We start from the raw sequence: 25092 nt of genomic DNA, 5'->3' as shown, positions 1-25092 counted from the left end.
GGCTCCTGAGTTTACCCTACTAGAAAAACCTGGCACAATGGATTGAACCCTTATATTAGTCTAGTCCAGTTGTATTGATAAACTACACACCCGTCTTCTTCCAAAGCCTGAGGATCCACTCTAACCCCTCTCCTTGGTCCTTCAGGACGCCGGCTCCAGCCACCTTTATTCTGGACTCTGACTAGCACCCCAGCTCTTAATCCACTCTACCCTATCGTCATTACACCCTTTCATAATCGTAATCCCATAGGCTTTACAGTTTCTCGGGGCTTGGAGATACATGCTTCCTTTCCACTCGTTATTAATATTCATGGCTAAAGGAGGGAGTGGACTCAAGTCCAGAAAGGAGTCAAAAGGCAGCTACAGAACACTCAGCAGAGCCCAAGGCAGCAAGAAAATTGTACACTGAGACTTGGAAGTCCTTGGGCCCAAAATGCCAGGTTGTTGCTGTTAAATCGCTAAGTCGTGTCCGACTCTGCAATCCCACAGACTGCAGTGAGCCAGTCTTTACTTTCACTAGCTCCCAGAGTTTGCTCAAATTCATGTCCAAATCGCCAGGTCGCGCTAACTATATTCAATATGCAGCTTTGGGGGCCCGTTGACTGAATTCACCCTTCACCCCCTATTGACACAGACATAGTTGACTCAGACAGTGGAAATCCAAATTTGGGATTAGGGTGGGGGTGGGAATCTGAGACTCAGAGGTCTGCTTGTTTCTCGCCTCTAAGAATTTTTGCTTTCAGGTAACAAGGATTAACGGAGAAGGCAATGGCACCCCACTCCAGTACTCTTGCCTGGAAAATCCCATGGACGGAGGAGTCTGGTAAGCAGCGGTCCATGGGGTCCCTAAGAGTCGGACACGACTGAGCGACTTCACTTTCACGCATTGGAGAAGGAAATGGCAACCCACTCCAGTGTTCTTGCCTGGAGAATCCCAGGGACGGGGGAGCCTGGTGGGCTGCCGTCTATGGGGTCGCACAGAGTCGGACACAACTGAAACGATTTAGCAAAGGTAGCAGCAGCAGCAGCAAGGATTAAAGGCACTGCTTTTTGAGTAAGGATTCCCTTAGCCCCTTCTCGAGGCTCATAAGGTAGATGATGTTGGGAGAGGGTATCATGGACAACTGGCACTCAACTGAATCAGAAAGCTGTGAGCCTTCCCACGTCAAGTATATATAGTAGGCAGACAACAGGTAGATATGAAATTTTACTCAACACATGAAAAGGGAAACAGGATAAAAGGTGCTATGAGCAAGTCAATGCCTTGTTGGTGGAAGCAGGGCTTCTCTGGAATCAGAATAGCAGTAACCAGACCAAATTTTGCAGGACTACCACCAACCTCTCCAATGCCAGACATATACTGGAATGGTCAGCTCCAGCCACATTTCCCAAGGATGGGATAGCAGAAAGCCCTCCCCACAGATGGCCCACTGAGGCCCCAGTTCTGGTTCTTTGAAACATGGCAGCTACAGGTCACAAGTCTCCAGATGTCTGAAATTCCTCACGAAGGGTTTCACGGTCAGGGGGACGGATCCAGCCCAAACAGGTTTCTAAGTACAGGGGGAGGGACCTGAAAGCAAAAAGGGTGATGTCTAAGGGAGGATAGGCAGAAGATCACTCCCTTAATTCACTACCACCCCCAATAGCCCTAAGGACTCTAGAAGCCAGCTGCCCCCTTAACCTCACCATGCAGTATTCTCCAGTAGCAACTCAGTTTGGGCCTCCAGCCTCCGCCAGAGAGCAGTGGCCTCATCTCTCCGATCCAGCCTCCTCAGAGTCTGAAGCAGGTGATAGGAAGCATCTTGATTACCTGTAGCGCCACCCCAGAGCACAGGGCCTTAGAACTTGACACAGACTTAAAATCATTTTATAAAAGGGGAAACTAAGGCCTAGAGCAGGGATGTGTGTTGCCTACATGGAATCAGGGGTACATCATTGCCAACAATGCCTAAACCTGGGCACTCCCTGCCCAGGACAAAGGGCTCAGCTGACCCTGCTCCTGCCCAACATACTCTCAGCACAGGCACGGTCTTTGTGTCTGAAGACATTAGGAAGCCTAGAGAACTCCTGGGAGGCCTTCACACATGCGTGTATGTCTTGCATATGTCTGCACAACTGTTATGTATCCCTACATATATACAGGCACAACCCCATCCACCCCTCCTATCAAGGAGCATACTCTTACACTAATCCCCAAGTACCTCCCCCTCTCTGTCCTTACACATCCATGCACAGCTGACGGCCTGCACACGTACCTACCTGGACACATCTGCACACTGAGAAGGAAGTCCTGTAGGGCTTTGATATCCTGGCCAAGGGCCACCCATTCCAGTCCACGACTAATCAGGGCAGCTGTCCGAAGCTGTTGTAGTGCCATATCTGATGTACACCCCTGCTCACAGCTGGAAGCAGGCCCTGAGGACCTCTCCAAAAATCAAGACATTTGTTTCCAGCCAGACTTTCCCCAAAACCTCAATGCCGTATCTCTTGTGTTTGGAGTCCCTTTCTCTTAAATCTCTTGGTGGACTAGGACACATGGAAAGGAAACCACCACCACCACAGAGGAAAACTAAGTCTAGCTCACCTTGTTCTTCATCCTTAGGTGTGGCCCGGAAGAGCAGCTCAAGACACCTGGAGTGGGACAGAGAGCAGGGATAGAGAAGAGTCAACCTCAGAAACTCTGGGGTGAGTAGACTAAAAATAGAGCTCACCAACTCAGGTCCCAATCACAAAATTATCCCCCCACATTTCCCCTAGGGTCATGGTTGGCTTCCTGGACTCACCGGCTATATTCACTAATTGCCTCCTTTTGGGCCCCCAGTTGCACCCAAGCTTGGCCCTGAAGCAGATGGGTAGCAGAGACCCAGGGTGAAGAGTGTGGTGACTCTTTGGTTCTTCTTCTGGCATCTTCCCACAGCCGAGGCCTCTTGGGAAGCAGAAATGATGTGCGGCTAAGCAGCTCCTCACATACTGTCAAAGCATCCTGGGCTCGGCCTGCCTGGATCAACGCTGCTGCTGCCTCCAAAAACAACTCAGGCATACAGGGCCCTGGGGGGCAAGGTGGTGGGGAGAACTGGAGTGGGAAGAGAATGCAATGCACTGTCTTGAGGAGACATGAACTACTACCTCCAATACCATCACCAGGCTCTAGTATCATGCAGGGACCATCCACTGCTTGCTGCCCCGGATCTCCCTTGCTCTGGGAACCTTCCCAGTCTGGTCTCCCAGAATGGACAGAAAGAAGAGCAGAGGAAAAGTCAGAAAAAAGCACTCCTGCTCTACTCCAAAGGAAACTCCAACTCTCCCACCCCAATACAGAGAAATGTGGCATACCCACCTTTAGCTCTGAGCCATCCAGCAACAGGGCGAGCAGGTCCAGGTAATGTTCTGCAGCGTCCGCTGCCCTGAAGAGTCATAACCCACGAGCCTCACCTTAGGCCATGGCAGGGCCCTCCAAAAGCTCTTAGCTAAGGGCCCTGGGGTGAGGGGAAGGTGAGGTGTGGGACTCCAACACTGGCTCAGTATGGATCTACAGTATTTACAGTCTGGATCTGGGAAAAGACTTTATAGAGTTTTCAAGATATAGGAGGATAGTGACTGGGTAGAGTCCTCAGCTCAGGTCCAGTAGCAAGGCAGGAAGCTGACTGTGGGGACCCGTGTCCCACCCCTGACTTATTTATCCTCTCAACTTGCAAGAACAGAAGCAGTCACACCACAGGGGAGGCATCAGAAGTGGGGAGGGGCGCTCAGGTGAGCAAGATGGACCTCACCTTCCTGTCTGTAGGCATCGGCTTGCTAGCAGGTACTTGGCCTGGCTCTGTGTGCCACAGTGAAGGGGTGAGGCTGGGTCAGGTCGTGGGAGTAATAACTCTACCTCAATAAGAAGCTGATGGGCTTCAGGGATACGAGTGATACTCAAAGCCTAATAAAAAGAAGAAAGTATATCTATAATCTCCGGGAACTATACATCCTTCTACTTAAACCTTGACTAGTCACACCAGCACAAGCATCTCAGCATTTCCCGCATCTTCACCTGGCACAGTTCCTTACCTCAACCAGCAGCTCCAGACTCTCAATCTCCGCTGCTATGTTCCCCAGTTGCTGATATAGCCTGGAGGCCTCCAGAAGCGGGGGACCCCAGGTTGATCCCTCCTTCAGGGCTGCAACCAAGTAGAGCAGAGCTCTCTGCGGACTGCCCTGGGGGTGAAGGACACAAAGGACACGAGCCTCAGCTGCCCTCACAGAGCAGGAAGCTATGGTTTCTCCAGCTCATCCTAGGACAGTCTTTACCATCTTACGAAGACAGGTTCCCAGGGCTGTGTACACCTGGACCAACAGAGACCGTGGGCACAGACCTGAGGCCGCTTCATGCAGGCTGCTCAGTGCCTTGGGCAAGCTCCCTGTGATCAGCTCCTGGAGGCCTGTGGGCAAACAGGCTGTAGGCTTAGAGAGGCCAACAAGGCAAGCGGGCCTGATGGGGAAGAGCACAGAGAAGTCCCACCAACCTGAATGGTACAGGACAGGAAAGACGTGAGCCTAGAGGACTTCTTAAGACAGGAAGTGGAGGGCAAGGGACAAGTCAGATTGCTAACTGGCCTTGACGATAGGCAAATGCTGTCAGAAGGACATCCCTCAAGCCTCGGGCATCCTGCAGGGTCAGCGGAGCATCTGACTCCTCAGCTGGGGGTCTCCAAGTTTTCAGAAGCAGCAGCACATCCTCAGAGGCCCTGCTCTGGGGAAGAAGGATGATGAGAGGTTCCAGGCTTGTAACTACCCCTTCTCTATCTCAGTCTGCCCTGACTGGACTTTAAACTCAAGGATCCTCTTGATTCTTGTTCCCTCATTTCTAAGAGATTAATAGCTGTGGGGAAAGGATACAGGTAGGAAGAAAAATCTGGGGCAGTGATGATCTTGAGTCTTCTCACTCAGGGTAAGTCCACAAGGACACACAGCAGGGATCATATTTGGGTTACTGATGCAAAGACTGAAGCAGGGAAGTGACTTCAGCAAGGTCACAAGAGCCCTAATTCTACCCAAGATAATCAAGCTCCCAAGAAAATCCCTCCAATGAGGAACAAATCAGAGCAAGGTCACCTAAGAGTCCTGAGAGAACCAAGGTCTTCTGAACACCAACCCAGCAGCCTTTTCAGCACATAATGATGATACTGCAGCTAGGAAGGGTGGGAGGAGGAAAGAGACCCTTTGATCCAGATCACTATCTGAATTACCTGGCTAACAGTCAGGGTCTGCAGCAGCAAGGTCAGGTCCCCAAGACGGTTCGTGGTCAGCCAGAGGGCAGCCTGCAGGCCGGCAAGGTGGTGAAAGGCAGGGAGCAGCTCCGGCAGGAGGGAGGAAACACGGAGGGCGGAGTCCCACAGCCCCCTGAGCCCGTGTTCCGGCCTGGCTTCCGGCTGCCCCTGCGTCTCCAGCACTGTAGAGTAGACACACACACAGAGCTGAGATGCAGCCTCATCTGGCTTTCCCTCTCTCCAGGAGCCCGAAGGTCACAAAGGTGCTCCTGGTCTGAGGGACACATGGAGGGTCAAAGAAGGGCATCTCTGTGGAGGTGACAGATTATGTTGTTCCTCCTATCCCCCCTGCAAGAACTTAAGCCCAGACTGAGGCTGGCAGGGGCACGGAAGGCAGTCTCTGGCCCTCACCTCTCTCTAGGCCCTGCTGGATATCCTGTGCCATGTCCTCAGTGAAACCCTGGGCCAGGTTTGCCCTCAGGGTAATAAAGTTGCAGATGACAGTCAGTTCCAAAGGGAGAACAGAAACAGTCGCGGGGAGCCCTGGAGCAACAAACGCTGATCTCACAGACCACTCTCGGGTGAAAGAGATCACCCCACCCCAACCAAAAGGGCCTCAATAAAGAACCCACTCTGGTAGATTATAGAACGGCCAGAATGTTTTCCAAATAGGCCATCTTGGAAACTGCTTTTTCAAATGTGTGTGTGTGTAATGGAAACCGCTTTTTCAAATGCTTGTGTGTGTGTGTGTGTGTGTGTGTGTGTAATGGAAACCGCTTTTTCAAATGCTTGTGTGTGTGTGTGTGTGTGTGTGTGTGTGTGTAATGGAAACCGCTTTTTCAAATGCTTCTGTGTGTGTGTGTGTGTGTGTAATGGAAACCGCTTTTTCAAATGCTTTGTGTGTGTGTGTGTGTGTGTGTGTGTGTGTGTGTAATGGAAACCGCTTTTTCAAATGCTTCTGTGTGTGTGTGTGTGTAAGGGAGATATTCACCTGTACAAAGATGATTCCATTCCAGTCCTGTCTGTGTCTTAAACAGGACCCCTTACCCCCTAAGTAATCGCCGCAATTCCAGACATGCATTAGAGGAACTGGCCTCTGGCTGCGGAGGGAGGGTGACCATCCTGGGGAGGCCCTACTTACCCCGCAGACTACAGAGGAGTCCCCTGAGCCCCTCCAGTGCATCCCGAGCCAACTGCTGTCGCCTCAGAGGCAGACTTGAGTCCTCAGCAACCTGTCAGATGTCGGATGGGGTAACAGTACTTTCCTTGCAGCTGTGGCAAGAGGTGTCATTCTCCAGCCATTTCTGGTTCTTTAGGGGAGGTCAAGCTCAGCCCCTCCCCACTGGCCAGAGTAAATCCACTGCCTACCCTCGTCCTGGTATCTGGGGGTTGCAAAGCAAGGGTCCCAGCAACCGCGTTACCTTGGCCTGTCGAACTAGCTGGTCATTCTTTTCCCTCCACAGGTCCAGGCAGCTGACGTGTGAGGCTGAAGAGCCCAGAGTCTTGTGAGCCATGATAGCCAAGGCTGGGCCCAGACACCTGAAGGGGGCTGCTGAAGGGTAAGCCTGGCCCCTCTGAAGCCCCCACTGAGCAAGGAAGAAAGGGTTCGTGCACTTCTGCTCCGGGCCAAGAATCCTTCGCTGTTCGCGGGGTTCCAGTCAGGACGGCCTACCTTTTCCGGGAGAACGGACTGTCCCCTGCTTGGCGGGGATTCCACCTCCGCCTTTTCACCCGCGCTTCTGGTTGGCCCGGTTGGCAAAATGCTAGGCGCCGGTTGGTCGTCTTCAAGGGTTACTTACTCCTCGCGGGAAATTGAAAGAAGGGGCCAGACCAGAGGCGGGAGGCGTGTCTGAGTGGGGGAGGTCGTAGGGCTCGCCGTCCCGCTGTTCAGCCGTCGAGGCCGCCAAAGCCTTGGGAAGTTGACCTCAAACACCCGGAACCTGCGGCGAAGCCCTTCCCTCCCAGCCAAAGGCCCACACGGGCCGGGAACCTCCCCCGCCGCGGCAGGCTGGCCCGCCCTATGCATGCTGGGAGTTGTAGTACCAGTGGGAGCCGCCAGGAAAAGTCCAGCCCCAAGAAGTCTCTTCAAAAAGTGTGGACCAGGACTTCCTGGTGGTCCATTGGTTGAGATCCCCAATACGGCGATCACGGTTCGATCCCTGATGGAGGAGGATCCCACATTCCTCGGGGCAACTAAGCCCCGGAGCCACAACTACGGATTCTGCCAGCTGCAACAAGAGAAGTCGCCCAAGGAGAAGCCCACCCACCACAAGGAAGCGTGGCCCTGCTCCTGGCAACTAGAGAAAGTTTAGGTGCAGCACCAAAGACCTAGCACAGTCATAAGTTAAATAATTGAGAACGACCGGAGACGGAGGCCCTTGGTAATCAGCACATCCTATCACCATGAAGCACCAGCATGCCCACCAGTCTGTTCAACCACATGCGGTCCGACTGGCTGGCGGCGCAGCCCCACGCTTGTGCCCCCTGCACTGCTCAGATGTACCTGCCCAATCCTCAACAAATGGAGGCAACAGAACTGGAGCTCCACATGCAAAGAAAAAACAAACTGCGACCCTTGCCATCTACACAGTCAACTAAACATGGATAAACTGGACTCCAATAAAATTAAAACCTCTTCTGCCACAAAGACACCATCAAAGATGTAAGTCAAACCATTGTGCTGTACACCTTAAACAGTGATGTCAATTATATCTCAGTAAAACTGGGGGGAAAATTCAGAGATGATTTCTCAATAGAAAAGAAATACAAGAAAAGTCAAAGAAAAGTCACAAAGTGGGAGAAATTATTTGCAAATCATATACCTCATCTCTTCAAGTGGTCTCATCTCTTCCTGTTCTGGGTTCCCTCAAACCCCAGTGCTGACCCTTCTCCTCAGAAACCGCTTTCCCATTTTTTGAGTGGACATTTCCATGAGGATTTCATGCCAGCACTTTAACACAACATAGAGGGGCGCCGGAGACACCTGAGGATCTTCAGATTCATACGGTTTTGGCCCCAAATCAGGAATAATCAATGGGACAAGGTGTGTGAGATGGGCAAGCAGGTCTGCTCCAGGGAGGCCTCCACAGGAGAGAGGGCAGAGAGTGTTCTGAAGTGAGCACACACCGAGGATCACAGCATTCCTGGGGCTTCAGACAGTGAGCCTGTGCGCCATGACACGGCTCTGTCATCGGCCAAAGCAAAAGAATTTAGTAAGATACATCCCATGGCAAAGGGAAATGGCAGGTGGAAAAACAGTGGTGATTTGCAAAGAGTTGGGAGAAGTGAATTCAGACAACTCTAACCACTTCTCAAAGGGTCTTAGATGCAGCCAGGTCTGTGTAAGACAGCTGATCCCATCTGTGCCTGGATAAGGGAGACAGAACTTCCTCATATCCCCTATAGGACAGTCGGGGCTTCCCCACACCTCAGACACATATAATTACATTATTATTTTATTCCACTTTGGAGACTGCCCCTCAGTTCCTCAGATGTATCCAATGCAGGAGTCAGGAATTAGGCTCCACTATGATCTTGAATTATAAAATAATGAAGTCCCAGATGTCAGTAGGTCCTGGCTGCATGGCGGTAAGAGGTGTGGCTGAGCTTCTCTTGCAGATGATCCAGCACCCGTATAGACCAGGCTAGATTTTTCTCCAGCTTTCTGCTGGGTTAGAACTAACTGCCTGAACCAGGAGCTCACAGCACCATCTACTCGCATCACCAAAGCTATGCCTAGACAAAGTCCCACGCTGCTCACAATGAAGCCCACGGCCTCAAAAATGAACCTGCAAAGAAAGGTAGAGAATCTCAAAGGACACAAACAGTAGATCTAGAGTCTTTTCCCCACTGAGGCAAAACCTTGTCCATTCTGGATGTTCATTGTTTGCTCCAAGGTCCACCCTCCCCACAGCAACATTTCTCAAGCAGATCCACTCACTTGGGGGCAAACACCTTCCAGACCAAGAGATGCCTGCGGAGGATGGAGGCTGCCAAGGCACAGGCCAGAATCTGAGGGAAGAGAGGAGGCATCAAGTCATTTGGGAAGGGGGGGAGGAAGCGGGCCAAGCAGAGAGTTGCTGTAGACCCCTGTGAAGAATGGAAGGGGAAGGGAAGCAGTACCTGTCAGTGAAGAACTCTGGGGTAAGAGTTAGGAAACCTAATTCTTTTCTTGGCCCTACTATGACTTGCAGTGTGACCGTGGACAAGCACTATTTATCTGTGTCTCTTAACACTCAGGCTCGGCCTCTCAGGGTGGAGGGAATGTCAAGAGTCACACACTCTGCCTCTGAATGAAAGGAAGATTAATTATCACAGCTTGGGAAAGAATCCTGACCATCACCTCAGCTTTTCCAGTCTGTCCAATAGAGTAATCCCCAAATGCAACCATGAAGTCCAGATCTAGCCTGTAGAGAGGAAACAATCCAAGACTAGGATGGAGACCTAGGTTCAAGTCTCAGTATTGCCATTTGAGGTCACTGGCCTTTGGGTAATCACTTCACTTATCTAAGTCTCAGTCAAGGCTCTCTCCTAGGGTTTTGGCAAAGTGTGAAAGAAGGCGATGTCCACGCATGTGAGAAGATCACTCACTCCATGATCTGTTCCTGGCACCCACCTGAATACCAAGGACAAAGAGGTACTTGAGGCCCAGCTGCAGCAGTGCGGCACTGAAGTGGTGAGGTGCGTCCCGGAGCCGCATCTCCATCAGTGGCTCCTGCTCCTCCTCAGGCCGGACTCTGGCCTCAGCTTCATTTCCTGGGGGCTGCCGCCTCTTCCGGGATCCTTGATTCTCACACAGAAAGGGCCAGAGCAGGAGCAACGGGCAACCTACTGCCTCAGAGAAAGGCAGGGCTAGAATCAACGGAAGACCCATGGACCAGGTGACCCTGTCCCCCACATACTCTAGCTGGCTCAGCCTCCAATCAGCACAGGCCAAGGGGTGCCAAAGATCTAACAAATAATCTTTCCCTACTCAAATGCAGGGGCCTCCTTTCCTTCCACAAAGCCACAGTGGAAGCAAGGGAGGAAGGAGGAGGTACCTGCGAAGAGAATATGGGAGGCAAAGGTGTTGGCTCCCACCAGGAAAGCAGACAGCCAGGTAAAGTCACGACTCTCTGAGACTCCCACGAAGGCTGCGTGCCATTGGATGGCGGAAAAGACAGGCTGGTGGCCGGTGGTATAGAAGGTCTGTGCGGCCGTGAGGGCCCACGCAAAGACGGCATGCCACGGCACTGTGAAAGGACCTGGGGGGACAGATATGCCTCTTTACAGTCACGTCCCACTCCCTACCCCACAGCCCACTGCCCCGAGACCACACACAACAACCGCCTCAGCGCTAAGTCTCCTACACACACGCATCCCCAACACCCCAACCTTCTAATGATCAGCACTCTGTTATTCAAATTCCCTCCCTGGCACAAAACCCCACTGCTCTAATCTGTGGACAACTTCTTTCTCTCATATACACACAGTTCACTATCTCTCATCACTGGAAAATCAGGAAATGCACTCATGAGGATGCAGCATTTCCATAAAAACTGAGTCTTAGAGTACTGTGTGTCTATCTCCTCCATGAATTCTGCTGGCCCTGAAAGTCAACTGGGAGGGTTCAGTTAGCTTGGCCACAGCAGATGAGAGAGAGGCCATCAGGAAGACCCTCTTGCCTGGGGGTGAGACCCTGCATCAAGGTGAAGATCCTGAGGAGCAACTCCTCCCTAAAGGTAAGAGGGGCCGAACTTACATCCCTACTGTCCGTGGATGAGTCAGGGCTGAGACATGTATTTACCAGGGGTGGTGATGGGTATCCCGGCAGCAAGCAGATGCAGGAGAAGGAAGCTCTGCAGAAACAGAAGCAGGAACACAAGGCTAATGCGCTCTGCATGCAATAGCAGAAGTGGGAAGGCCAAGAGAGTGAGGGCCGTGACCACAGCAGCTGAGTAGACGCTCCCCAACTGATAGGCGGCCACCGTCAGCAGACCCTGAGATTTGGTCCTCTCTAGCCGGCCCCGGAACTCCTCTTGCATGTGTCGGTAGATTTGAGGAACCACGTAATCCAGGTCAGCCTGAGAAGTGGGGGGGCCTGAGAAGGGAGTGACGACTGTCCTGGCCCTTGGAGCACCTGCTGTGGCCTTCACCAGCACCGTCACAGGCCTCCAGAGCAGCAGCAGGAGCCCTGAGGCGGCCAACCCTGCCACAGCCCGAGGCAACATAACTGACGCCCCAGAGACCAGGGCCCGGAGACGGGGCGGTGCTTCATCTGCCCCTGATGCCAATGCCCAATAGGCGGCAGTGCCCAGCCCTATGAGGGGCAGCCCCCAGCGCACAAAGAGCACGGGGGGCTCAGGGCTCTTGAGATTACCATAGCAGCGAAGCCACAGCCGCACCGAGGCTAACAGGGCCACCAGCGCCCCGACACAAGCTCCGTACCACAAATTCTTGGCTCGACCGCCCACTGTGGATCGCAAGGGATTCAGCAAGGGAGAGGAGCTGCAAACAGGTGTCTCTTCATGGCAGCGATAAAAAAGTCCTGCTAGCCTTATACATAAAAGCAACCCAACTCCAAGTCCCACGGCATGCATGGCACTGTATTGCGGGGGGCCTGTTGGAGTCAAAAAGCCAAGGCGAGGCATCGAGAGTAGCTTAGGTGGCAGCAGTCTGCCCTCCCAGTGAAGTCGGGCAACCAGGAGCAAGATGAGTGAGATCAAAAGGAAGGGGGCAACCCTGGCCTCGGTTATAATATAGCTATCGGAGAAGAAACCCGCAAAGCGAAGGAGCAGGAGTAACAGGACTGGCCCGGGCATAGGAAGGAGAGATGCCAGGGGCCTTCTCGAGCCCCAGCTCGCCCAAGCTTTCCACAGAAAAGGCAGGAGCGAGCCCACTGCAGCCATGGCCCCTGCAACCACAAAATCCAGCTTCAGCCCAGTGGATGCCAGGAGTCCAGCACACACCATGGCCCCGCTCAGGCCCGAGGCCATGGGTTTTAGGAGAGGGCCGAAATAGAAGGCTGGGGATGCTGCCCACTGGGATACCAGTAGGCAAAGAAAGCAGGTAGCAGCCAAAAGAGCAGCACCCCCTGCCATGCGGACCAGAGAAAAACGAGCCCAAGACTCAATGCACATGGCCCGAACTCCCCGCAGGAACTGCTGCAGCTCAGGAATCACAGTCTGGAGCGCTGCCTCGGCCCCCTGGGGGCTCTGCCGATGGCGCTGGTAGTCAGCAGAAGCCTTGGAGAAGAGCTTCTGCAATCGATGCAGCTTCTGTACTTGAAGGTCCTGAGCGGTGGCTGAGTAGGTGTGAAGAAATCGAGACACCTGGCAAAAAAGATCAGGGGCCAAGGGGAGAAGCTCAGAGACATAAATTGGGACACGGGCAAAGATAGGTACTACCAAAGAGGGTACCTGGAAATCAGGAACCCAAAATCTCTCTAGGACAGAGGGAGAGGGAGGATATGGCTCCGGAATGTGTGATTAAGACTGAACAAGGGATAACCAAGTGGGTTATTATGTTTCTCCCATGCCCAACCTAACTCTGTCACCTGGAAGCCCAGCCCATTACTTACCTGCTGGGCATTGAGATGCAGAGCTGAGGCTTGGGCCAGAGCAGAGAAGCGAGGCTGGGAGTCTTCAATCTCTGAGAACACCTCAGCTATCACCTCCCCGATGTTTCCAAATGGGATGGGCAGGCCCAGCAGCAGGGCCAGCGTAGGCACAAGGCTGATCTGAGGAATTATCTCTGGCTTCTAGAGAACAAGGACAAGGGTCAACAGGTTTACCAAAGAGGTGAGGTCTGGGGACTTCCAGGTCCAGTGGTTAAGACTCTGTGATTTTACCGCAGGGAGAATAGGTTCGATCCTTGGTTGGTGAACTAAGATCCCTCATGCCATGTAGAGAAGCCAAAAAAAAAAAGAGGTAAGGTCAGTGTTTGGGGTGGAAGACATAGGGGACTTAGGCAGGAAACAAGAGTGGAGGATGCCCAGGGTCATGAATTTGGGGGATTAAAATGGAGGGATCCACAAGAATGCTATGATCATGATGTAAGTTGAATGGCAGGAAAGCACACAAAGCACATCTTAGGACTTACCTCTGCAGGAGCGCTGGGGAAGAGAGCTCTGGGACTATATAGAAAAAGTGCAACTGAGGTTTCCAGCTCACTCTCTCCTCCATGGTTCCCACTGATGGTCATCCCATGGTCCCCAGTCACGACCAGCAGTGTGTCATTCTTCAGACGCTTCACAAGTCCCCTGGGGGGATCAAGAAATGTGTCAGGAGGTAGGGAGAGGTAAATATTTTTTTCAGGGCCCATGTACCCCCAGCCATAACTTCCATTAGTGGGGCCTAGACATCTGGCAGAAAGACACCTCTTCAGTCACAACCCTACTGCCCAAAACCACACACTGAGTTACTCAAAATGGATGAGACCCCCTAGTGTCAAAGAAAGGCCTAAAGACAGAATTCAACCAAGAAAGGGACCCCAAATATGGATTTTTTTCTTTTGGGACCACATATCATCAGACACAAACCCACTCCCCCAGCCAAAATCCCACACTCACTGGATCATTTTATCCATTTGGGTAAGTTTCTTAGCCATTTCAGGATGGTAAGGGTCATGCTTGTGGCCACAGTGATCCACACCCAGGAAGTGAGTAATCAGCACGTCCCATTTGTCACTGTCCACTGTGAAGGAGAGAACCTAAGCACATGGGATTAAGGCTCACTCTTCAACCCCAGCCAGGCTCTGATATTCCTATGTCCAGGGACAGAGGCCCAGGCCACTGCACCCATGGTAGGTTCAGAATTTGTAAAGACACAGCCCTCCCCACCGCCCAGTCTTGATCAGGCCTGCCTCGGACCCCGTGCTCACTGGTTGGGTAGAGGTGTTTCATGATGCCATTGTCCACTGTCTCTAGGTCTCTGACATTGAAGGATGGGAAGAATAAAGCTTGGGAGAAAACTCCAGGGAAAAGATCATTCCAGGTTTCATCTCCCATGAAGACCACACGTCTTCCTGCACGGACATAGGAGTCAGGGGAGGAGGAAGAAGAGAGGCCTTTTAAAGATCTATCAGAATTCCCAACCGTGCACTCTAAGGCACAGCAATTCATTCAACAACTCTTTATCCTTCGAGACCTACCATTTTCTACCAGGAAGCTTTCCCTGACAACAATACTCCACCCAGATCTCTTACTACTTGCTCCTATTAAAGGCTCTGCTAGTCCTCAGACCCTGGCTCTATCTTGGCTGTTCTGTTTTTCCTGGGTGCATCCTGCTTTTTCCCAGTCAATGAGTGGACAGGGCCTGGATCCTCTGCTTTCTCCTCCACACTTTGTGAGGATACCAGACCCACAACTCTTCATTTCTCCCACGCCCCTTGAGCAAGAGCTCCCCAAAAGTAAAACCAATACCCCGTAAAGATTAGCAGCTCCAGGACACAGCCTGCACCTGTACTCCCTGCATGCAGGGCCGCGGTCGCTTTCTCCTTCCTGTACTAGCTAGTCAAACATGCAGCTGGGCACCCAAAGTTCTGATTCTCTGACGTCTAAAGAAATTTGCCAAGGTACTGCTGGCCTCCAAGGAGGACTAACCTGTACTGGAAAGCTGCTTAATGAGATTATCTTCCACTATGGCGCTGCTGGCAAAATTACTGCCAGCATCAATAAAGGTAGGCAGTGAACCGGTGGTTAAGGCCTTGAGGCGCTGCATGGTGGTGGTCGGGGGGTCAGCCTTGGCTTGGTAGAGCCTGGCATGGTGGGGCTGACTTTCCAGGAGCCTTTGCAAGAAGCCCATTTTACCCAGGAAAGGCAGGGAGACAGGAGGCTCCCCAGACACAGGTGAGCGCTGCGGCTGGGCAAAGTCAAATCGCAGAGCATCTATCACCACCAACACAAGCCGAGAGAATCGGGAAGCCATCCAGCAGGCTCCAGGTTCCCCTCGGCCCCCCCATGGCAGGGTTCCAGGACCTGGGGGCTCTTGACAGCTGCTATGGTTGGTGAGCTCCCAACGGGTGAGCAGGAAGCCACTGGTGAAGAGAGCAATGCCGGCGTAGAAGAGGAAGCTCACCCAGGCCAGGAAAAGCAGCACTGAGATCTTCTGCATCCTGGTAGTGGCAGGAGAGGGAATTCATAACTGTGAGGCAAAGAACCAGTAGATATTCTAGTCTCTCAGTACAAAGCCCTGTTAGAATCACTTCCTCTTGGAAGCTCTTCTGAAGATAAACAGTTCCATAGCCAACCCAATGCAGTGGTCCTCTCCATCAGTTACACGAGAGTTTCTGAAAGTGAGGTGTGCAGACTACCGGCATCAACCTGGAGTAGGTGTTTTTAAAATGCTTACTTTCAGACTTCCTTGATGGTCCAGTGCTCAAGAATCCACGTGCCAACACAGGGGACACGGGTGGGATCCCTGGTCGGGAGAAATTCCACACGCCCGTGCACCGCAACTCCTGAGCTGGACTCTTAGAGCCCAGTGCTCCATAACAAGAGAAGCCACCACAATGAGACCAGGCACTGCAAGGAAGAGCAGCCCCCACTCACTCCAAGGAGAGAAAGCCCACGCAAAGCCAGGAAGACACAGGGCAGCCAAAAGTAAAAATAAATTAAAAACGTCACCCGAGATCCCCGGAATCAGGATCTGTGAGGGTGGAGCATAAGAATTTGTATATGGCCGTCAGGAGATCCTAACGATGGAAAACACAATCCAGAGGAAACTTATTCCAGGTGGTAGCCTGCTCTCCAATAGCCCGCTTGTCCTCTGCTCGCCAATTTCAACACCCCTGGGGTGGCCAAGGCTCGCAGCTACAGGGGAATCCTGGCCAGGCTGACGGCGCCGCCTGGCGGGGACTTAGGAGTCGAACTCCGCTTCCGGACACCCAGGATAACCAGACCAGAAGCGCAACCTCCCGGGCTCAGCAGGGCAGAGGCGCGAGGTCTTAAGGCGGTTGGGCCTCGCTGGGACCCAGACGTCCAGATGGCTTTGCCTCCTCCGATGGCTGTCCGGCCTCCGGCTGGACACCTTGACCGGGTACTGGGCCCGCCAGACTGAGAGCTCTGTGAGTGGGGTAGGAGCGTCCCTAATTTATGGGAAAAGCAAGAGTAAGAGGGTTTGGGAGCCCCTGCCTCACCTTGAATGGCGCCCGGAAGTGCAGCGACGGCGCCTGCGGCCCGGCACCACAGAGGTGTGTGCGACGGATAGAGCGACCCACAGGGGTCTTCGTCGCCATCTGCTGGCGCCTCCGAGGAAGTTCGGCAAGGAACGCACGGCTGGCCTGAGGAGTTTAATGGGCGAGTACAGTAATTTAGAATCCGGGGCAAGGCATTAAGCTAGAAGAGTTGAGGGAACCACTGTCCATTCTTGGTTAAGACTAAGATCTAGGCTTCTGAAGCCAAACTTAGCTTGAATCCTCGCTCTGCCACTCACTGTCATTATTGGACATTACCTCGTCTGTAAAATAGGGATACTATTTATTTCCCCTTTTTTGCCAAGCTGACTCCAAATGATAGCTTTTATTATTCATCCTTCTCAAGTTTTTCACTGAATCTTAATAATAAGATTACTGAATCTCAGTAATAAAAAGACAGTCAATTCAAAAATGAGCAAAGGATCTGAATAGACATTTCTCCAAAGAAGATACATGAATGACCAATTAACACATTAGAAGATGCTCAGTATTATTAGCCATCAGCAAAATGTTGGAGATATCACTTCAAACCCAGGAGGATAGCTATAACAAGTATTGGTATGGGTGTGAAGAAAGTTCAGTTCAGTTGCTCAGTAGTGTCCAACTCTTTGCGACCCCATGAACCACAGCAAGCCAGGACTCCCTGTCCATCACCAACTCCTGGAGTTTACCCAAACTCATATCCATTGAGTCGGTGATGCCATCTAACCATCTCATCCTCTGTCGTCCCCTTCTCCTCCTGCCTTCAATCTTTGCCAGCATCAGGGTCTTTTCAAATGAGTCAGCTCTTCGCATCAGGTGGCCAAAATATTGGAGTTTCAGCTTCAGCATCAGTCCTTCCAATGAACACCCAGGACTGATCTCCTTTAGGATGGACTGCTTGGATCTCCTTGCAGTCCAAGGGACTCTCAAAAGTCTTCAGCACCACAGTTCAAAAGCATCAATTCTTTGGCGCTCAGCTTTCTTTATAGTCCAACTCTCACATCCATACATGACTACTGGAAAAACCATAGCCTTGGCTAGATGGATCTTTGTTGACAAAGTAATGTCTCTGCTTTTTAATATGCTGTCTAGGTTGGTCATAACTTTCTCTCCAAGGAGTAAGCGTTTTTAAATTTCATGGCTGCAATCACCATCTGCAGTGATTTTGGAGCCCAAAAAAGTAAAGTCAGCCACTGTGCCCACTGTTTCCCCACCTATTTGCCATGAAGTGATGGGACCGGATGCCAGGATCTTAGTTTTCTGAATGTTGAGCTTTAAGCCAACTTTTTCACTCTCCTCTTTCACCTTCATCAAGAGGCTCTTTAGTTCTTCTTCTCTTTCTGCCATAAGGGTGGTATCATCTGCATATCTGAGGTTATTGATATTTCTCCAGACTATCTTGATTCCAGCTTGTGCTTCCTCCAGCCCAGTGTTTCTCATGATGTACTCTGCATGTAAGTTAAATAAACAGGGTGACAGTATACAGCCTTGACGTACTCTTTTTCCTGTTTGGAACCAGTCTGTTGTTCCACGTCCAGTTTTAACTGTTGCTTCCTGACCTGCATACAGATTTCTCAAGAGGGAGGTCAGGTGGTCTGGTATTCCCATCTTGAAGAATTTTCCACTGTTTATCGTAATCCACACAGTCAAAGGCTTTGGCATAGTCAATAAAGCAGAAATAGCTGTATTTCTGGAACTCTCTTACTTTTTCGATGATCCAGCAGATGTTGGCAATTCGATCTCTGGTTCCTCTGCCTTTTCTAAACCCAGCTTGAACATCTGGAAGTTCACGGTTCACATATTGCTGAAGCCTGGCTTGGAGAATTTTGAGCATTACTTTACTAGCATGTGAGATGAGTGCAATTGTGCGGTAGTTTGAGCATTCTTTGGCATTGCCTTTCTTTGGGATTGGAATGAAAACTGACCTTGTCCAGTCCTGTGGCCACTGCTGAGTTTTCCGAATTTGCTGACATATTGAGTGCAGCACTTTCACAGCATCATCTTTTAGGATTTGAAATAATTCAACTGGAATTCCATCACCTCCACTAGCTTTGTTTGTAGTGATACTTCATAAGGCCCACTTGACTTCCCATTCCAGGATGTCTGGCTCTAGGTGAGTGATCACACCATCATGATTATTTGGGTCATGAAGATCTTTTTTGTACAGTTCTTCTGTGTATTCTTGCCACCTCTTCTTAATATCTTCTGCTTCTGTAAGGTCCATACCATTTCTGTCCTTTATTGAGCCCATCTTTGCATGAAATGTTCCCTTGGTATCTCTAATTTTCTTGAAGAGATCTCTAGTCTTTCCTGTTCTATTGTTTTCCTCTATTTCTTTGCATTGATCGCTGAAGAAGGCTTTCTTCTCTCTCCTTGCTATTCTTTGGAACTCTGCATTCAAATGGGTATATCTTTTCTTTTCTCCTTTACTTTTCACTTCTCTTCTTTTCACAGCTATTTGTAAGGCCTCCTCAGTCATTTTGCTTTTTTTGCATTTCTTTTTCTTGGGAATGGTCTTGATCCCTGTCTCCTATACAATGTCACGAACCTCTGTCCATAGTTCATCAGGCACTCTATCAGATCTAGTCCCTTAAATCTATTTCTCACTTCCACTGTATAATCATAAGAGGTTTGATTTAGGTCATACCTGAATGGTCCAACTGCTGTTGGAAATGTAAAATGATACATCAGCTTTCGAAAAATTTGGCAGTTCTTCAAAAGGTTAAACAGAGTTACCATATAACCCAGCAATTCCACTCGTAGGTATATACCCAAGGGAAATGAAAAACATATGGCCAGGCAAAAACTTGCACATGAAGGTTCCCAATAGGCCTTATCATAATAGCCAAAGGGTAAAAACAACCCAAATGGCCTTCACTGATGAATGGATGAACAAAATATGCTATATCTATACAGTAAAAAAAAAAGAGTGATAAAGTACTACAAGTGGCTTACATGCTGCTACATGAATGAACCTTAAAAACATGCTAAGTAGAAAAAGCCAATCACCAAATAGCACATATTATTCCATTTATAAGAATACATAAAGCTATAGACACAGAAATAAAATTAGTGGTTGTCTAGGGCTGAGGGGAGAGAGGACTGACTACTGATGGGTACCAGGGTTTTGTGGCAGGGTGGGAATGGGAGAGCAGTGATGAAAATGTTCTGGATTATGACAGTTGCACACTGTGTGAATATATTACAGATTATTGCATTTACACTTGACACAGGTGCATTGCAGTGTATGTGAATCATCTCAGAAAAACTACCATTTAAAACAAAGCAGAAAACCTCTCCAGTCGTTTCTCATCTCAGAGTTGAGGCCAGATTATTTCAGTGGCCCTACCAGTCTACATACCATCTCCCCACCTCCTTATCCGATTCATCTAGCTGCCCTTTATTTCCTGAAGTCTGTTCCATCCACCGTAGCTCCTTAGCTCTCCCCAGTAAGGCAGCCGTTCTCTGCCTTAGGTGTGTCTGCAATCTCCTATTAGCTTTACTCCCAGATGGCCAAGTGTATCTTCCCCTCATCTCCACATCTAAGCTTAAATGCACCATCAGCGAGGGTTCCTGCAACACCCTACTTAATGTTACAGCCCCATCAAGTTCCCCACCTCCCTTCCTTTAATTTCCTCTGTAGCACAACTCATCAGCACCTTTATTAATGATTTGTCCCTTCCAAATAGAATGTAAGTTCATTGAGAGTAGGAAATTTTATTACTGTATCCTCTGTTCCTGGCATATAGTTGGAATTCAATAAGTAGTTATTAAATGGATAAATAAATTCTAATTCAGAAATATGTTGAAATATCCCTCTGCCTTCATCCCCAAAGCCCCTTATCTCTGTTCACCCTCTAGGACCACTGAGGCAGCCTCTTACTGTCCTTCCAGCCTCCCATCTCTCTTTCAGATCCCCTGACCACACAGCAGCAGGACAGCTCTATCTGAAACAATGATTACCTTAATCTTCTTAAAATTCTTCATGGGAAGGGGAAAAAACCCTTCATGCCCCCGCATCAGCCTCCCCTTGATAAAGTCCAAACTTTCAGGACCCTATCTCCCTGAGATTTGGCCTTTGCCACATAGTCACATCCCCTAACACCCCACCCTTCAGCCACAACAAACAACTCTGAATGTTCCAACTTCTCTGGAGCCATAGGTCTTTGCACATCTTAGTCCCAAACCATCATCTGATGAATGTATCAATTTTTGCAGCGTGAGCCCAGTAGCAGGGTTAGTAACCTTGCTGCCCACAGTGGCATGCTCCTCCGCACAGGATCCCTCAGCCAGAACTCTCCTCCACCTCAGCACACATCACTTTGTACCTCAGTCTGCTTCCTGTGAAAACAGGGATGACTGGGTTTGGGTTCTTTTGTAACCTATGTCTAACATTGAGCTTGGCACATGGCAGACATGATTAAATGTTTTTGAATGAACGAATGAGTGTCCTCAGTCCCTGGGGACCGGATGAGCATTGACAGCACTGCTCTACCAGGGAAGTCCTTTCCCTTTAATAAAACCCCAGCACTTGCTCAAATTCACAGCCCCACACTTAGCAAGAGGGGGGACTACTCTCCCCAGCTGGCAGTTTGGTAGACATATGGCTTAATCCTTCCACTATATCCCACAGCTTCTCCTGAAGACAGGCAGGATGACTGACATGAGCTTCATCCTTATTCACGGAGGAATCGGTCCTCAAGACCTGACGGGACTGGAGGCTGGCAGAGGTCATCCAAGGCAGGCACTGGTGACTTTCCCACCTTCATTCCCCAAGCAAAGAGGACAGTGTTCGGTTTGCCACTGGCCAGTTTATTACATGATTAAAGTTCAAATAAAAAAATAATAACCCAAATCCTGGCAGGGAGGCTAGAGCCAGAGTCTGCCAGCGCTGCTTCCCCGTCTCCCACCTCCCTGCCCAAGCCCAGCTCCATTAACTCAGCTTGACTCGATCAAGTTCCTCATCAAGACTCGCACCCGTGCTCCGGACATCTCTGCTGCTCCTGCTGGAGACTGAGTCCTGGGCTTCCGGTACCGGGGCTTTGGTGAGGGCCCCGTACACGCCCATGGCCTGAGGAGAGGGACAGAGAGCGCAATGAGGACACGTGGCCGGGGGCACAGCCCAACACACCGACGGCTCCAAGGAAGAAGGGCGAGCTGGGGCCAGTAAACTTGGTTTTCCCTTCTCTCTCTTAAGCCTCAGTCTTAAAAGTTTTGGAGTCTGTTCTAGGAATGTTACACACTCCCCAGCGCAGGGTCACCCTCAAAATGCTAATACAGGTATCTGCCAAAAAAGAAAAAAAAAAGGATGTCTCAAGGGGTTCCCTTCCATCTGGGATGAAGGGAGTGTCTCATTCAGGGGCGCAGAGAGGTGCAGGGCTCAGGGCACTCTAAAAGTCTCTATGGTGAAAGAGATGGCGGCGGGACGCTCTTGGTCTCTGGCATGGGTGTGGTGCTGGGTCCTCAGGGCACTCTAACCTGAGCCACCATACTGGTGACGTCGCCGGGGTTGGAGGGAAGCAGGATGGTGTTGGAGTCCTTGGCCAGTTTAGAGAACGCGCTGACATACTGCTCGGCCACAGTCAGTGAAGCTGCTGCATCTCCGTTCTGTGGCCATAGGGAGGATAAAAATCAGAGATCACAGACTTGGAGAGGAAGGGGGGAAGAAAGTGGAGAGAAACCAGGTTCCTAGAAAGAGGACACGCAAATCACAATACAAGAGATCACAGAATGCAGCTCAATGGAACCAAAAAGGCAGGAATTTCCCCTAGGGTAGAAGAGAGAACCCCTTCTATTGCCAAATCCCGTCCGCAGTCCCACCCAGGGGCCTCTCACATGCTGTGTCAGAGCTGCAGCCAGGATACGAATAGCTTCAGCTTTAGCCTTGGCCTTGGCCAGAACTGCACTAGCCTCTCCTGAAAGAAAAAAAGAAACAGAATTTGATCTATGAGGTCAAAGCTTCTGTCCTTACCGACCTTCAAAGACCCATACCCTGTTCATCCCTCAGCCTCTACCCTCTGCTGACCTGCTGCCTGATTTATTTGTTCAGCCTTTTCTGCCTCAGAGGCCAGGATCTGTGCCTGCTTCTTTCCCTCTGCCACGTTGATGGCTGACTCTCGAGTCCCCTCCGACTCTAGAACTGTGGCCCGTTTCCGCCGCTCTGCCTCCACCTAGAAGCCCCAAGCAGTGAGAAACCAGAGTAAAAGGAAGACCTGACGCTGATCTGCAGTTGGACCCATTTCAGTAGGGAAGAGGGCCCAGGTTTCCCATGCAACTGGAGCCTCCTGAAGCACTCTTCCCCACTGCTCCCGGTCTCCACCTGCATCTGCATGGACTCCTTCACCCGGGGTGGTACATGGATATCCTTGATCTCATAACGGAGGCAGCGGATGCCCCAGCAGTCGGCAGCCTGGTTGATGGCATCCACGATGCTAGCATTGAGGGACTCCCGCTCCTGGAGGACAAGAGGTGGAAGCTCCATGGCCTCAACTCACCTACCAGGAGGCTAGGCGAAGAAGGTCCCGAGACTGATCCCAGAAAGGACTGAGTACCAGGTATGAGTCTTCAAACCCTAACTCTGGCTCAGATCCCCTTACCCGGAAGACTTTGTCCAGAGAGAGTTTGCCGAGCTCTGATCTCATGGTTGTCTGAGCTAGCTGGGTGACAGCATACTCAGGGTCTTCCACACCATAGCTTGCCTGAAAGGGGCATGGAGACTGTAAGTGGCTTGGGGCAGGATTTTAGGAAGGAGAGCAACTCTGGAGCTGCAAAGGTAGATACCTTGTAGGGGTCCATGATGCGCAGGTAGAGGACTCCATCGATTTGCAGAGTTACGTTGTCTGTAGGTGCGGGAGCAGGAGAGAAAGAAGGTCAGGACCCTGAGTTCCCATGAGCTCTTTCTCCTGCCACCATGGCCTGACGGCCTCAGAGAACCCGTGTCACCCTGCACCCCTCACCAAGTGTCACAGCAGACTGCTCAGGCACGTTGATGACAATTTCCTTGAGACTCTGCACATATCGGATCCGGTCTAACACAGGGATGAGGATATTCAAGCCCTGGTAAGAGGAGTCACAAGTCTTCAGAAGGACATGGGACTGTAGGGTTGGAGTCCAAGCTAGGCTTGGAGTGGGTAGGCAATCACTATAGATTCTGCCCAGAAAACAGAAGACTTGGACGACACTGATAGATGGGAAGGTAAGGGTCGGAATGTCAGGCTGGACCTCTGAAGGGAAGGGAGAATCAAGGGAACAGGAGCCAGCAGAGTAGCCTTCTCCACGCAGACAGGTGGAACTGAGAGGGTGAACAGAAAAGATTCCCAACATGGGGCCTGTGGGATGCTAGGGCAATAGGAAAAGGTGTTAAGATGGGTATGACGGTCAACACTCTGGGCCCTGCCGGGTTTGGCCTAGGGTGTCAGAAACCAAAGGCGAAGGCAGGCCCCACACCAAGGTCTCACCCCATCCCCCCATGTCGTGAGGGAATTGGGATTCAGGCTGGCCCGTGGCGGGCAGAAGCGGTTCTCACAGGCTCCAGGATCCGGTGGAATCGGCCCATGCGCTCGACCACCCAGGCCTCCTGCTGCGGCACAAACAGGACCACTGTGTTTCGGGGCAATCCTGAGGAGGCGCGGCGCGGGGCGCGGGCACAAGCCTGGACGGAGCCCTGAAGGGAAGAAGAGGATTTGCAGAGGCCCAGACAGCCAGGCACCCCGCCCCTCTCGGGGCCCGTCCGGGAGTCAAGTTCCTAAACCACGACCCTAAAAGGTTCTCGGAGAGGGACTCATGTGAGTACCACAACCTCCGACCTCAGTTCTCTCCCCAAACATAGAATCTGGCCCATTCCCAGATGAAAACCCAGGTGATCTCTGGCCTGATCCTTAAAAAAGGATGCCTCACACTCACCTTCAGCAAAAGGGCCCCAGTCCCCCGCGCCGCGCGCGCCAGCATTTCCCACGGCCACAGGGACCTCCGGAACCAACGAGACGCGTAGCAGAGCGGTCGCTCTAGATGTCCGGACCTGAGCCTTTCCTCCCGTATTTCCACTCCCCCGGATGTACTTCCGGTCTTCCTCTTTCCCCTCCCCTTCCCATACTCAGCCAATCAGGGTTACTTGGCAGAAGCGTGAGTCAAGTTGCTCCGGGTGAGACCCAGATCTCCGGCGCCCAAGGCCGGAGGTTCTTGTTTTCTCTGAAGAAGCCCAAGCTGCCCAACACAGTGACCAACTGGCGGCTATTTTTCATGTGTAAGTGGCCCAGAAAAGCCTCCCAGAGTTCTTTACCCCCACTGGAGACTCAGTTTACCCTTCTGAGCGTATAATAGCCCCATCTGTCACCATAGCGACCAGGCGACTGGCGCTGTCTCAGAGCCATGGTTGCCATAGTGACATTCTCTGGTAGTCTTGCTGTGTTGTACCCAGCCTTCCCACTGGGGACTGACCCCATTCCCGTTGCCATGGTGATTGGGCCTAACATTGCCCAGTGATTGGACTGAGATTTCTCCCTCCCCTCTTTTCCCAAGGCACCATAGCTTTTTCTACCTCTACCCCGTCAGGATCTATTAGGCCAGGTTCCTTTACACACATAGTCCAGCACAAAGCCCCAACATTCAGCGTTCTCTGGAGCATGTCACCCTGCACACATCTGGCACATAGGGCTTGCATAGTCCCTCATTTTACGTATCAGAGTGCTGA

The 25092-nt window shown here is 51.2% G+C and overlaps 3 protein-coding genes across 13 annotated transcripts; all 3 read right to left on the bottom strand.

Moving 5' to 3' along the window:
• Positions 1-1194: 1194 nt before the first annotated feature.
• Positions 1195-8590, bottom strand: FANCG (FA complementation group G). 4 transcript variants are annotated; one of them, XM_020880417.2, is made up of 14 exons: positions 6671-8590; positions 6391-6481; positions 5661-5792; positions 5229-5431; positions 4597-4732; positions 4291-4421; positions 4051-4197; positions 3771-3922; positions 3338-3404; positions 2784-3073; positions 2585-2631; positions 2260-2415; positions 1687-1810; positions 1195-1570 (listed from the first exon to the last, which is right to left on the bottom strand). In XM_020880417.2, exons 1-14 carry the CDS (start codon positions 6761-6763, stop codon positions 1474-1476), a joined length of 1866 nt encoding a protein of 621 aa, XP_020736076.2. In that variant the 5' UTR covers positions 6764-8590; the 3' UTR covers positions 1195-1473. The 4 variants fall into 4 exon arrangements, 3 of the variants coding, with proteins under 3 accessions (XP_020736076.2, XP_070336403.1, XP_070336404.1); XR_002311415.2 differs by having other exon boundaries at positions 1482-1570; positions 1687-1778; XM_070480302.1 differs by lacking the exon at positions 5661-5792.
• A 98-nt stretch (positions 8591-8688) lies between these two features.
• On the bottom strand, positions 8689-16502 carry PIGO (phosphatidylinositol glycan anchor biosynthesis class O). 7 transcript variants are annotated; one of them, XM_020880413.2, is made up of 11 exons: positions 16365-16502; positions 15305-15341; positions 14109-14252; positions 13798-13921; positions 13329-13488; positions 12808-12987; positions 11035-12559; positions 10289-10492; positions 9865-10079; positions 9190-9260; positions 8689-9037 (listed from the first exon to the last, which is right to left on the bottom strand). In XM_020880413.2, exons 1-11 carry the CDS (start codon positions 16461-16463, stop codon positions 8776-8778), a joined length of 3021 nt encoding a protein of 1006 aa, XP_020736072.2. In that variant the 5' UTR covers positions 16464-16502; the 3' UTR covers positions 8689-8775. The 7 variants fall into 7 exon arrangements, with proteins under 7 accessions (XP_020736072.2, XP_020736067.2, XP_020736068.2 ...); XM_020880408.2 differs by having other exon boundaries at positions 14830-15750; positions 16365-16442; XM_020880409.2 differs by having other exon boundaries at positions 14830-15370; positions 15578-16404.
• Positions 16503-21194: 4692 nt separating this feature from the next.
• STOML2 (stomatin like 2) lies at positions 21195-24433 on the bottom strand. Of its 2 annotated transcripts, XM_020880419.2 has the most exons (10): positions 24306-24433; positions 23929-24066; positions 23360-23459; positions 23184-23242; positions 23000-23101; positions 22723-22857; positions 22429-22573; positions 22239-22318; positions 21882-22010; positions 21195-21474 (listed from the first exon to the last, which is right to left on the bottom strand). In XM_020880419.2, exons 1-10 carry the CDS (start codon positions 24348-24350, stop codon positions 21337-21339), a joined length of 1071 nt encoding a protein of 356 aa, XP_020736078.1. In that variant the 5' UTR covers positions 24351-24433; the 3' UTR covers positions 21195-21336. The 2 variants fall into 2 exon arrangements, with proteins under 2 accessions (XP_020736078.1, XP_070336405.1); XM_070480304.1 differs by lacking the exons at positions 23929-24066; positions 24306-24433 and having other exon boundaries at positions 23360-23854.
• Between the last annotated feature and the right edge of the window lie 659 nt (positions 24434-25092).

The sequence above is a fragment of the Odocoileus virginianus genome, chromosome 18 (assembly GCF_023699985.2).
Source record: "Odocoileus virginianus isolate 20LAN1187 ecotype Illinois chromosome 18, Ovbor_1.2, whole genome shotgun sequence".
NCBI classification, from domain to species: domain Eukaryota; kingdom Metazoa; phylum Chordata; class Mammalia; order Artiodactyla; family Cervidae; genus Odocoileus; species Odocoileus virginianus.
The sequence above is the reverse complement of the archived record's forward strand: the minus strand, read 5'-3'. Positions and strand labels throughout refer to the sequence as shown.